We start from the raw sequence: 15,452 nt of genomic DNA on the forward strand, positions 1-15,452 counted from the left end.
TAATTATATAATAATATAAATATTATTTATCGTAACATATACAAGTAAATATTTATGATATTTAACTAAATATGTATATCAATTCATTTTAAACAATAAAGAGCATTAAAATCAATAAATTAATCAAATATTGATCAAATTAAATCAAATATTGATTTTAATATCTATATAAAGAACTTCAGATATTATTTTATTAAAAATATCATAAGTTTTGTAAATGCGAATGTGTTAAATTCATAAACATAAAAATTTCACAAAGAAATATTGTATAATTATCGATAATCACATAAATTTAAATCATGAATAAGTTCAAATAAATTATGAATACTAATATTATAATTTATAATGATAACATATATCAATCTTTAATATATTTATTATTTCACGTTATTTTTTACGTTTTTTTATTCATCTTTTAACACCTTACGACATCTCTTAACCAATCTCTTGTTGCATATGAAGTAATAAAAAAAAGTTGCCAAAAATAATTTCAATTTTCCATTTTTAACTTTTTAAAGATACTCATTTATATGTGTATAAATATATATTCATACATAAAAACATATAATAAATTTATAATAATAATTCTTGCTTCTATTATATGAAAAAAAAATGAAAGTAGTAATATATGTACATATATGTATCAAAATTGGCATTAAAGATAAATTGCGCGTATAATTTCCACACTGTGAATTAAAATTATGATGCAACGATTGCGAATGCTTTGACGCGGGTCACCGTATCGAGGTTGCTATTTCGAGTATAGAATAAGATAGTATAAGATGAAGTAGTTGAGAATGAATCGACGTCATACTTTATCGGCCAACATTCTATGCGTTGCGATTTTGTAGCCAATGATAATTATGTATACTATTGTATATTGTTATACATATTATATATTTTCTGCATCCATGCTTTTTTTTCATACAAATAAGATTTACTTTTTATCAATTTCTTATTTATTTTTATTCCATATTTTATTTCATATTATTCTATCTTTGGAATTGTTCGTTTATTTAATATGAAAATTTTATTAAAATTTTTCCCGCGAATTTTAATCACAAGGCACATTATATGAATGTATACCAAAAAAACATAATTCGTAATTCTAAATAAGATGATTTTCATCATTCATTTTTTCATTATAACAAGTATATACATATAAATATATATGTAAACATAAAGATAATAGAATTCTTTATTTATTTTACTTCATCTCTTGACACTTAACAGCACCAAGTGTATATAAAATATGTATGTACAATAATACACGTTGAAAATACCTACGCGTACGGTATACAAACGCACACGCACATACATTCATACATACATACAAAGAGACAGAATCATCCGCTATTCATATAAACGCCCTTATTTTATTTATGTGGACGCGCACAACTTCGTGAATATTAGCGTGTGTTCTAAATAAAGGTACAAAAGTGTCGTGGACGAGTCTCATTTCAAAATTACTTCGAGAAAAGAAGAATAAAGACGACGTAAAAAGCATGAATATAATAGTTGACATAAAATTCATACATTGCAAAAAATATTCATCAAAAATATTTGTCATATATAAATAAATAGAATTTGAGATTGTGTATATGTATCTCCTTATAATTCTGATCGAACGAACGGTGCATCTACGCTCAAATTAAAAATATTCACATACTATAGATAAGTATGTAATATATAAATTGACATCAATCGTTATAAGTATCAAACACGATAAATAACGTGTTCTGATGAAATTAATACGCCTTGAAACTCTTAATATACATATTTATTCGTTCACAACTCGACTACGAGTTGTATATAGATTCGTTTCATTTCTGCTACGACGAATGTAGACAATGATAGCTAATATAGAAAATATTATAGATAGAAAATATTATTTCAATATAATATTATTGGTAGGGATGATTCTCGATCATATTATATATATAAAAAAGAGCACAAGCGTATAACGAATAAATACTGTAATAAGAGGTAACGTAACGAAAGAGAATGCCAATGATGATAGTTGAGCGAAACGAACAAGGAGAAGGAACACGTCATTTTTAATGTGAAGGATCACATTCGCGACGAAAACTCAATCGAGCAATTATCTCAATGGAAATCGTAGAGAAGGTAGCGGTGCAGCGACTGAGGCAGCTGTAATTTTCGTACAATCTTGGGCAGCTTGGTACCGCAAAGCTTACGTACTATTAATCTTGCTTGGTGGGTTAAAGGCAACGGTGTTCGCGCCGCTTCCATGACAAGTTCTTTTTGCGCGTCTGTCAAACTGCTCGATCTTCTTATCATACAAGGATCGAAGCTTTCCGCTGCTTCCAACAATGCCTTAAGCAACCGTGGTTTATCAGCCGTGTTCTGAAGGGAGTTCAATATACCGTGAGGATCGCGGAACTGCGTCTTGATGACAACTCGCGCCCCGTATTTAAGCAACAGGGCTACCACTTCTACCGAGGGATTCTCGTTTGAAGCGACGTACTCGGCGAGAACTGGCCGCAATGCTGGACCTTCGTCGCTCCGTATCACCAAGTTCGGGTCCGCTCCTCGTTCCAACAACATCGATAAAATCTCCAATCTGTTCGGAATGTTGTCCGCGCAAGCAACGTGGAGAGGCGAGCCGATGATTGGCGAAGTAGCATTTACGTCAGCGCCTAAATTTGAAATCGTTTAATTAATATGTAACCAAGATACGTCATAATAGTATATAACAAAGATCATCATTTTCGATCTTTGTCTCGAATCTTTTCATAGATGACTCGAAATATACATATATATTTGTCCAGAATTTATTTTGTTCCGTAAATTGAAAATTAAATATCAAATATTTTTATTTTATAATTGTTAAAAGTAAAGATAAAAAATATATTTTTCTATTATATGTATGTATTATTTCTTTCAGAATGAAATAGATGTTTATTCAATTAAATCAAGTTACTAAGTAACATAATCTTATGAATTTAAAAGATTTCGTATTTCTTTTTCGTTTTTTATTATAATTAGGAAAAAATAAATAAATTTATCATCTAAATAAATCTACATATTACATATTTATTAAATTAAATTAAAAATTGAAATTCGTTTTATTAAGTAGTTTTATTAAGTATTTTAATTTGAAAATGAAATTATTAATATAAATATATAAATAATGGGATTTTAAATCGCGTTAATCTTTAAAATGACAAGAAATTCGAATCTTTCAAAAATTAAAAATTCTTAAAAATCTTGATTGATCATGAAAGATTATTTAATCTTTTTAGAAGTTTTAAAATATATATTAAAAAAAAATTCTCAATATGTAGAATTTCGAAATTCTTGAATGTTATTTTATTTCACTTGCATTGTCTATTTTTTATTCTTATTCTTTATGCAGGCATGGCAGATAACTTTAAAATAAAAAATAGATATTGAATAAGATAAAATTTCCAGTCTTTTATGAGTTTTGAATCCATCAAAATTTTCAAGACCTTAAAACTTTCATGGCTTACGAGATTTTTTGGATTTGAAAATCACATTTTAAAAGTGATTCGAATTTATTAAATATTATTACATAATATTTATTCGAAACGATTCGAAGTTTTTTAAGACCTTGAGTTCATTCAAATTACTTCGAACATAATTCAAGTCTAAAAGTCTTGCAAATCTTGATCATCTTCAAGATCTTCAAGATCTTCAAGATCTTGATATTCGATATTAATTAAATGGTTAATTGGATCAATTTTTAGCGCAAAATTTTCAAAACAAAATTATATAAGTATATATGATGGAAAAAAAAAATTGAGTTACAAATATAGATTCAACGAAAAAAGATATGTAAAAAAAAAAAATCAGTGTAAATATTATGTATAAGAAGATTTTCTTTGTCAAAAAAATAAGATTATTTTTCAATAATACATAATTATATATAATAGAAAAAAAATGGATTGAAAAAGAATTATGTTTAAATTCAACAAAAAAATATTATTGACATTACACGTTTAACAAATTAAGAAATCAAATTACGAGATGTCTCTCGTAAATTAAAAATTAATAAGATTAATTTCAATTTTCGACATCTAGCAATATTATACAAACGCTATTTTCAAATCAAAATGTATATTTCTATTCTATCTTTAGTATCAATTTCAATTTGATTGAATTTCAATTTCAATTTAATTTCAAACGATTAAATTAAATTTAGCCAAATGTATATTTCTGTGATGCCATGATTCTATTTAAATTTTGTAACGTAACTGTTTTTTTCTTCTTAAAAATAAAAAATTTTATGATTCCATTTCAAGAATTGTCATTTTAAATAAAATTAAAAATAAAAATCAATATCTAGATGGATTGTAAATAAGCCAATTAAATATAGTTTTATTAGAAAAGTTTCACCATTGCCATCAGGAATGAAAACTATGTCTTTGTCAATGTATAATTTTCCAAAAGAACTATTTTTGAAAAATATCATATAATTCGTCTTATTCGCATCATAAATGTGCAATTTGATAATTTATAGAAGTTTATATTGTAAATGTAAAATATAAAAAAACAATTGTATCGAGAATATTTTTTACATGCTAATTATTGAAAAAGTTCAATTTGATTATAAACAACATTCATACAACAACATGATTATAAACAAAGTTCAATTTGATTATAAAATATTGCTTTATTGTGAAATGAAAAGTATAAACAAAGTATAAAAAAACAATCTTCATCTTATGATCTTATATTAAACAGAGAATTTATACATTCTAACATAAAGCAAACGATATATTTTTCATAAAAAAAAAATATCCTTTTTTACTAATAAGAGCTTTTTTCTATTTTTTAAATATATTTCTATACTTTGTAGATCATTAAAATTATTCGTTGCAATTTAATATTTCACGTTTATTAAAATTATAAGTAAGGATCAACTATATATCCATGAAGAATCAACGAATATGAAATTTATTATATACGTATTATATAATTATAATACATATATATATCGTTGGTGTTAGTAGTTTTTTTTTATTTGCATGGTCATGATTTGAGAAATATATAATTTCATTTATTTTTCATTGATATTGAATTTTCCTATAATTTTTCAAATATGTATGTATTTCCTTATTAAGTAATCATTAAATCAAATTATCTTGTAAAATAAATCAACATATAATCAAATAATAAAAGAAGATTAACAGAGATAAGAAGATTAGAGAAGATTAACAACTTAAGAAAATTAACAAGTTATTTGATTGATAGATTGTTCTTTTATAATTACATATCAATATTATAATCAAATGACTTGATGATTTTCATTGATTAAAAAAAATTGCTTTTTTCAATCATATCAAAAGCTATCTAGAATGTTTTTCAAATACATAAGTTAAAATATCATTTCGATTACTGTTTTGAAAAATGAAATCATGAAGATCTTAGAAAAATAAGAAAAATAAATCTGTATATGATATAATGAAAAAATAAAAAGAACTTTGGAAACAATCTAATATATTTTTAAAACATTTTTAAAAAGTTGATTTTAAAAGCTAAAAGAAATGACATAAAAGTTGGTATACAAAAATATCAAGACTTATTATTAAAACTTATTCGTTAAATCATAATTCAAGTTTGTCTTAAATATAGTGAATGATATAACTTCATTTAAACTTGAATTAATCATTTAATCATTTCAAAATTTTTGCTACTAATTTTCATATTTATTTTTGCCAACTGTATAATCAACCTTCTGAAGATATCCCATGAATATATTAACATTCTATATGTACATATGTATTATGTACCTGTAATAATATTTTATTTATTTCATAAAGTTTTAATTATTGATTTGATTATTAGTTTTATTATAATTAATTTAATTTGAAGGATTATGCAAATTTATTATAAATAAATCACATATCTTTTTAGATGTAAATTTTTATAAAGGGTGTCATCACAGATAAATATAATTCCAAAATATTATCATTTTACTATCATTCAATTAACATATATAAATAATTAGTCTGTAATATCTCTAAGTATATTTTACATATAAATGATTGTAAAGTGATATCATAAAAATAAATAGGTACGTATATCAATTTTTCAAATCAAAAACATTTTCATATTCTCATTAATCGTAAAAATGGAAAATCCATTATTTTAATATTTCTAATTAAATAAAGTATTTAGCATTAAACTCACCCGATTCCAACAGTTTTTGAACAATCGAGGGATCTCCTTTCAATATCGCCAGATCGAGAGCCGTGGGTTTCTGATACTCGGGACCAAGATCGAGTCGAGCGCCTTGCTTCAACAACAAATCGATCACCGTCGGATCACCACCAAGGATCGCGTAATGGAGGACGGTTCGGTAATCGTGTCGCACGTCGGCCATCGAATTAACATCCGCTCCGTAGCTCAACAGAAGCAGCACAGAAGCTATGCCCTGGCGCGAATATATACGTTTTCATCTGGCAAATATATCTTTCATCATTATTCGGAGGGTTCAGAAGTCAATCAATATAAGTCATATTTTTTGAAAACGACTTATGCGATTGAAAAACCACTTTAAAAATCAGTTTAAATTTTCAATTGACAAATCGACTAAGCCAAAACTATACTATCGAAGTTATTACTTATTTAACTTGTATTATTTAACTTGTCCTATTTTAAAAGTGTTTATGTAAATTATGTCGTGAATATAAAAAAATTACCATTTCTTCTATATATATATACAAATTAAACAGATTAATTAACCGAGTGATCGATCAATTAAAAATTTGAGAAATAAAGAAATTTTTGAACTGTTCAAGTCATTTTTAAGCGAATGTCATGCACGTTGATTGGCTTCTGAACCCTCCATTTATTCTCTCCATCGATCATTTTACCTGGGGCAATCTCGCTGCTTTCATCAATGGTGTCAACCCAGCACGGTCTCGTGTATTCGGTTGAGCCCCGAAAGCTAACAATAATTCCATGCATTGTAGATCCACCGGAGAGACCAGATTAATCTCCGATCCGAAGAAATACCTTTTGTTCGGATTCGCGCCGGCTTCCAGCAGGATTCTGGCCACTTCGATATGTCGATTTCTCAAAGCGAGCCGCAGCGGTTCGTCGCATAACGTTGTCCTGCGCAGATTAGTATGAAATGATTCATAGATCTACAATGATTTCTCGTTAATTTTCGAACATTGCAGTGTGCGAGAAAAAATATATATATATTCAATACACAACTATATAAAAAAAAATATCGATTCTGATGAATTTCAAATGCGTTGTCAAGATCAATATTTTGAATAATTTTGCTTATACATATGATCGTTGTTCGATTTTGATTGCGAGGTATTTAGAAAAAAGATATATTTTTAAAAAAAACGACACGTACACTTTTAGAGAATTTTAATTGCAGAGATTAAAACGAACAGAAAAGTTGGTATATAAAAATGTTGATCGAGATTTATTTATTAAGTTATAAGCAAAATTTAAATTATGAGAATTTAAAACGAAGAAATAGTGCGAGACAGTTCTATCTCGTTTGACCCAACGGAAATTTAAGTTGTTTATAACTAAACATATAAAAAACTTAACTGACATTTTTATATATTAACTTTTGTACTTATTTTTTCTAGAATTAATCCTCCAAATCATGTTTTACGAATATACCGTATATATATATATATATATATATATATATATTAGTAAAAATAAATTATCATATAAAATGAAACAGGACGTAAAATTAATGCATGGTATTGTATGTATAAGATACATTTATATATGATTTCTAAAGTTAATTTTAAAAAAATGTAAAATTAGTGTATTTAATTTTATCAGATTTTAATTTAATCAGACTTTTTTTTCAGAATATAAATTATTATATTATGTATATACTGTGAAATAGTTATCTATATTAAAATAACTATAATATGAATTAATTCAAGTTTAATATATAAGATGTCAAAACTTCATTAATAATAATGAAATATTTTTTCACTACAATAACTCTCTAATAAACAATAAGTGATTAAAATCTTCTTAAATAGAAAGATGATCTCTACATATAAATATTAAGATTAAAATTATTTGAAGAATTGATTTCTCGTAATTATATAATTATATAATATTTACCTATGCAATATTTAAAAATATTTCTTGATATCTTGGAAACTAAAATCGAGTGGCAGTTATACATGCACATTATGTACATTAAAACACCGAAAATTTGAATTATTTGGAAGAATCGATTAATATAATTTATTAATCTAATATTATATTAATCTATTAATATAAGCAATTTTTGCAATAGAAAGAAAAATTTATTATATATCAAGAAAAATTTATTATATATTATTATGTTTATATATTATAAAACAACTAAAAATTAAATAATTTTCAAATTTAATAGAATCTTTATTCTTATTAAAAGTGCATTATAAAAAATTAATCATCTAAAAATTTTAAGTATTTTTTTAATTTTAAGTATCGTCTCAGAATATATACATCAAACGTGCAGACATTGTTAAAACGCGTTTATTAGCAAATTATTCGCAAACATTATTTACGTTATACATTATTTAGCTTATAGTATCGGAAAATATTACAAATTGTTGTTCATAGATTCAATCTATGAGCTGATTTAAATACTATCGGATAATAATTGATTATTTAAAATAACCAAACTTTGAATAATTGATATACGTTCTACTGTAGGAAAAAATTGTTAAGAATATTGTTCCTGTTAACATATTGATTTCAAAATCATTGAAATTAATAAAGTGACTTTTTGTAATTATCATAATTATATTACATTATAATTATATTATAATTAAATCTAGAATTTAATTCGATATTTTACATTAAATCATTCGTTATTCCGATTTGAACATTATGAAATCCTATTTAATGAAATGATATTGTAATTTTTCAATTATCAAGTTACTTTAAAATACTTATAAAAAAATAATAAACTTGGAAAAAAAATAATTTATTGATCACGAAACGCAAGTATTTTGGACATAATCTACAAGAAATATTTATTCTTTGATCAAGAAATTCTCTCACATGATTACTATTCTAACCTCACTTTACTGTCATTCATTCAAATCGTTTCAACATTATTTGGTAAATACGCATTTTCAAATAATATAATAAAGCATCGATGATATCAAAATTATCACTTTTTTTTACTAGAGAATTTGAGAATTGTTTGAAAGATAAAACATAATCTCGAAAATAATGCAATTATTTCAAAAATAATAATTGTTACGATTTCATTTAAAATAAGTAGTAACGTTATTTTAAGAAGATACCGAATTAACTTCTAGATCTAATATAAGATATATGCTAAATTACGTAGAACTATGCATTCAATAGATACATTCATACCGTTATACATATATATAAGTATATGTATCTACATTTAGAAAGTATTAATATAACATACTTATATATATTTATCGTAATTTGTGTTATAGCTATAAAAATAAAATTTTTCAAAATTTTCTATCATAAATTGATATCATCTAACAATATTAAAAAAATTAATTTATGAACTTCAATAAAAAATATTCTGAATAATCTATTTATATATTTATTAATAATTTATTTATTGATTTTTAATATATTAAAACATTCGTTGTAATTAGTATAAAACAATTAATTTTATTAATTAATTTATTTAATACATATATATTTTTTTGTACAATAAAAAATAAATTAAATAATAATAATAAAATTTAATATTGAAAAATATTTGGAGAACGAATAAATTATATAAATATTGTTTAAAAAAATTTTTAAAAAATTATATTTAAATACTTTATACTAATGATAAATTCAATAAAATATAATGATTTTTAATGACGAGTAAACATTTTTATCTGAATAATTTTACGATATTATATTTCTCTATCATTGAATTTATATCTTATTATACAAAAAATTATATGTTATATATAATATATAATATATAATATTAAAAATATTAATTTATGTTTCAAACTTATTAATGCTTTAAAATATTAAAAAAAGATTCAATAATACTATTATAAGCAAATATATACATATACTATAAGATGTGAATATATTTAACTAGAATCAAGCTTTTCAGTTGATTTTATTAGAACAAATATAAAATTCAGATTTGGTTAGGTTAATATACAAAAAAAATGTTGATTTAGGTTTGTTGTTTATTAATTTATAAGTAATTGAAATTTGACTAAATTTTTAAGTAATTGAAATTGGGCGTCCATTTGTTGCATATTCTCACATTATTATTCTGATACTAATACAGATGTTATTAAAATATGATACGAAAATATTCAAAAATGCATATTCATTTGTTTCATATCCTTATAACGCATTATCATTCCGATAACGTGGATAAAACATTATATGTTGCATATCAAAATAGTAAAAAGATATACAAATCGATCTGTCATTTGTCTTTTTTTTATTATTTCATCATTAAAAAGTGATTATGTTGAAGTAAAAGGATTGGTGAAAATGATAAAACATATTATTATGCACGATTAACATAATTATGGTGTAAACAATTGTTTATAAATTTATGAATTTAATCTTCTTAGATTTTTATTATGTTGCAATTTATATACAAATTTTCAAATTTCAGAAATAGTTTATTTCTTTTTTAATAACCATTTTCATTCAAATTAAATATCAACTAATGTCAATCAATATATAATTTAATGCTATGCAATTTCCAATTTACTTTATTTTCATTTGTTAATTAGTACTTCAATTTTATAATAAATCATCAGTAGAATATACAGTTTTAAAAAGTTGATCAAAAATCTTTTTTACACATTTTTTTTAGCTAGAAAAATTATGATATAGTTTAATTATTATTCATATTAATTATTAATTATTAATTATTATTAACATTAATCATATAACCAAATTCATATTTTATTTTCTGTTATTTTAACTAAAAAAATGAGAATATATGTTCTAACATCTAAAAATGAAATTAAAAAATTGTTAATATTATTGATCCTCACAAAAATTATATTTCACAAAAGAGGAAGATTATTTAATACTGTTAATTTTTCGGTAAGTAAATATATAAAAGACATTAGCTTATTTTTTAACTAGTAACTTTATTTTTTTTTCTTTCAATTATATAACTTTATATAAATTATATAACTTTTAATATTTTAATTGATATATTATTAATCGATATCTATATTTTTTCTTATAAAAAAGTATTTTCAATAATATTTTCAATAAATCTATTTTCAATAAAAAATTGTTTGTAAAAAAATATTTTAATTTGAATAGAAATTATATAAAAAACGAGAAAAACATAAACAACTTAAAGAAACGAAATCATTGTTAGCTCAAAAAATGAACTCATTATAATCACATTACGTAACACAATGATACATAACAATGGATACGAAATGTAGCAAGCAGAATAATAAAATGATGTGACGGTATATAATTCTTTATTGGTATCTCGTTTCGTCTAATTGCAAACAAATCAATTGCTTATAATGAATTTAATGAACTTTAACATTTTTTATATTTTATGTTTGTTTTTGTCTCTAGAATTGAGATTTCAAAAATATCCCATGAATGTATTAACATTTCATATAGCAATAATCTCTCACACTTTAATGTCCGATTATTAACAACAATTGTATCATTCTCTCTCTCTCGCTCATTACTATCTGCTTTCCTTTACATCTATTTCTTCTATTCCCTTTCTCTTTCTCTCTTGCCTCTAATATTAAGTCGTTTCTCTTTTCCTTTTCTATATCCCTCTTGTCTTGATCGTCCCTTCTCTCACCTTCTTCTTGATTATTTCTTAACACCGATAAAAATAAACAGCGACGAGAAAATTTCACGCATGTACACAATGATAATTAAAACAAACGACTACATAACCATTTATACAATAGCAAGTATTGTTAATTTTTGGCACGCACTCCAAGGTCGGCAAGACCGGACGATTAATTTCTAAACTGAATGTAGTCGAGTATCGAGTTTCGAGTTATATCGATATCGACAAGTGGTCGTGATCCGCGTAGCGAAAATGTCAAGGAACATATTGAGACAAAGAAGGAAAGGAATGGACACGGGTATAAAATAGAGAAGAAGAGAAAGAGAGTGCGAAGAAAATCGAAGAGAAAGGAACGCGGAAAGCGATATCGTACCTTGGAAAGAGTTCTCCCGTTTCCTCTCTATGATCGACTTTTGCACCCTGCTCAAGCAACAATTTAACCAAATCGAAGTAACCGTGCTCGGCGGCAAGATGCAATGCCGAATAGCCACATTCGTCGGTCGCATCGATGTCCGCGCCACGTACCAACAACAGCTGGGCCGCCTCTGTGTACCTCTGCCATACCGCGTAATGTAACGGTCTCAGGCCTTGGGTCACAGGCTCGTTCACCTTTGCCCCACACGCCAGTAAGATTCGAATTTCGTCGAGCGATTGTAACCGAATAATGGCATCGGCCAACTCACGCTGTAATGGATTGGCGATGCATTCGGAAGGCATCTGTTAAAATCATGTTAAAATCGAAGAAAAATAAAAGAATTAACTTTGTTATATTTATGTTATATTTTATGTTATACAGGATGTCCTAGAAATATGGGAACATCAGTTAAAATGGAGATTTGAGGTAATTTTAAGTAATATTTTTTATAAAAAATTTTTCTTTGATATGTTATTTGAATTTATTCGTGCTCAGTCTACATTATCATTGCGGCTATATATTTTGTGATTGTCCAGTGTTTTTCGTTAAACTCAGAAATCTCCAGTTAATTAATATTCCCATTTTTGGGACATACTTATAAATGATAGCCATCAGAAATAGACAAAATTTTAACTATTAAAGTTGAAAATAAAGTTACTTCAATAAAATTACTTATATATAATTTATCATTCAAAGCATCTAATAATTGCAATTAACTATAGCGCTAAATACTTGAATTAATTAAAAAAATAATATAGTAATTAAAAAATAAAGAATAAATGTTATTCGAGAATTTTAAATAAAGTTATTACTTAAAGTAACTTTATTTGAAATTTCAATTAATTAATTTTTCAATCTATTAATGCGTCCTCTGGTAGCTAATAAAGATAGTTATCTATCAATTTGTATAGTATTTATACAATAAACTAATATGAATATTTTTACAAAGAATATTTTTCTTCAAAAATCAAGTTTTTGAAATCAACGATGTTTTTTTGCACATAAATGAATATTTTTTTTCTCTCCTTGCATATTATAGCTAATATTAAAACGCATGATAATCTTGGAATAATCTTTCGCAAAATTAAATTATATAGTGAAAATTTCTATTGATATTATCTTAGTTGCGAGAATCTATGGATATGCAAATAAACATTATCTAAAAAATTGAAATGTTAATATTATTAAATTTATAAGCTATCACTATTTTTTTCAATCACAATGTTATCAAATATTAAGAATGATGTGACTTCATATTAAAAGAGATTTAAAATTTATATATATAAATTTGAAAATTATCAAAAAATTATTATAATTTATTGTTTCGAAAAATACATCTATGGAAGATATAAGATTGAAACTGATAATTAAAAAAGATAAGTCACTTCAAACTTATATTATTATCTCTGAATATATTTTAATATCAATCACAATATGCAAAAGAAAAAAAGACATGATTTGAAAACTTTAGAAAAAAATGTACTTTGAGAGAAAAATATTCTTTGCAAATTATTCATTTTGAGATACTATATAAATTGCAAAAAATTGAAAAATTTTTTATATCATAATTGAAGTAGATATTAAATAGTTATCTTTAAATGGACATATCTACCATCTATCAGTATCTATTCTATACAGTATCTATTCTATTTTTTCCCTTTACTCTTACCTCTCATTTAATAATAATATAGCATAGTAATATTAACTAACTATCGCGGAATTAAGATCAAAATGTGTTTAGAATTCGCGACAATAATTCCTTAGAAAAAAATGTGGATCTGATTTCGGCGTATGCACTCATAAAAATAAGTGTACATATTGGTCAAAAGTATCATATTACAAATAAAATAAACGTAGCACTGTATACGCTGAACAAAAGAAGAAAATAGCTCTTACTTTTGTATCATACTGTTTCGTTAACCATGTAGTAAATGTTTTGAGAATTGTTAACCTTTTGTCGATTTTGTTCATTTCATTAGGTTTGTAGAAACAAGAAAAAAGAATATTTTTTATGAGTAAGATAGAAAAATGTATTGTAATGTATTTTGTTTTATGATATATGTAGATTTGAAACATATTACGATATAAGTAATGGATTTAAATCAATGAATTATATAAAATGATGTTTTAATAAACTATCATTGAATTAAATCTATCACTTATATCGATGACTACATTATAATATGTTTCTATGCATTGTTTAAAATTTTTAAGCATGTGCTTCAAAAATTGAAGTTCCAATTCAGAAATTGGTGATAATTCTGCGATAGTTGAACATGCATATCTATGATATAATTTGTAATAGAAATAATTTTTGTTCAATTTTAATTACAATCTATCGCAAATTTATGATTTGACGAAATATACTTCTTCTGCTATATGATTAAACAAATTATAGCATTTTTGTAATTATATACATATATGAATATTTTATTATATTGAATTTAAATTTACTTAAGAAAAATTTATGATTTTAAAATATATTTTTATTTTCTAGAAAAAATTGAAAAAAATCATTTTTGATATGAATCCTTTTAAATTTTCAGAAACTATTTTTGATAATTGAACTTATTTTTGATAATCAATTATGAGAAATGATAATATGTATACATTAACTTTTATTCTATTAATTTAAAAATTGAACTATTATATCTTATATATTATATATCTCTAATCGTTATAATGGAAAATAAAGTAATTGTACGTAGTATAACGAATACATTATAAGTTCAGAATCATTATAAGTTTGGAATCGATCCAGAATTGTCCTCATAATGTAAAATCCGGAATATCATAAATCACCATCCACAAATATAATAGAACTTACATTTATCGATCTCTATGATAAATAATTTCCGATAATAAATTATTATATTATTCATTTAATCTTAATGTTTCATAATCTCTATAGAAACGTAATATTTTTAGCACTCGTAACTTTTTTACAATGAAATTAAATCTTTATTTTATTAATTTTTGATTAATAATTTTTTTTAACATTCTCCAATATACAAAAAAAAATAAATTGCATTGTTTATAATATTATAAATAAAATGATATTTTTAAAAAATATTTTCCATATTTTGAAAAAAAATTATTAAAATATATATTGATTTAATTATATCAATTTAATTCTTATTTAAATATATATTATTAATTAATTGATATATATAATTTTTTCTAATTTTTAAAAAATTAATTTCTCTGTTAAGAAAAATATAATAATGAATTTAGTCTAAGATTGAAAATTTAAATATT

At 23.9% G+C, this 15,452-nt stretch overlaps 1 protein-coding gene across 1 annotated transcript in view; it reads right to left on the reverse strand.

Moving 5' to 3' along the window:
* Window positions 1–1,906: 1,906 nt before the first annotated feature.
* The window catches only part of LOC102680457 (ankyrin repeat domain-containing protein 65-like), a 17,174-nt gene continuing 3,628 nt past the window's right edge, over window positions 1,907–15,452 (reverse strand). The window contains exons 2-5 of the mRNA XM_006624753.2: window positions 12,153–12,496; window positions 6,864–7,104; window positions 6,178–6,421; window positions 1,907–2,660 (exon numbers count right to left, since the gene is read on the reverse strand). Of these exons, the coding sequence (XP_006624816.1) occupies window positions 2,107–2,660; window positions 6,178–6,421; window positions 6,864–7,104; window positions 12,153–12,496 (1,383 nt within the window). The 3' untranslated portion in view covers window positions 1,907–2,106. The remainder of the gene's footprint in view (window positions 2,661–6,177; window positions 6,422–6,863; window positions 7,105–12,152; window positions 12,497–15,452) is intronic.

The sequence above is a fragment of the Apis dorsata genome, unplaced genomic scaffold (genome assembly GCF_000469605.1).
Source record: "Apis dorsata unplaced genomic scaffold, Apis dorsata 1.3 scaffold_1121, whole genome shotgun sequence".
NCBI lineage: Eukaryota > Metazoa > Arthropoda > Insecta > Hymenoptera > Apidae > Apis > Apis dorsata.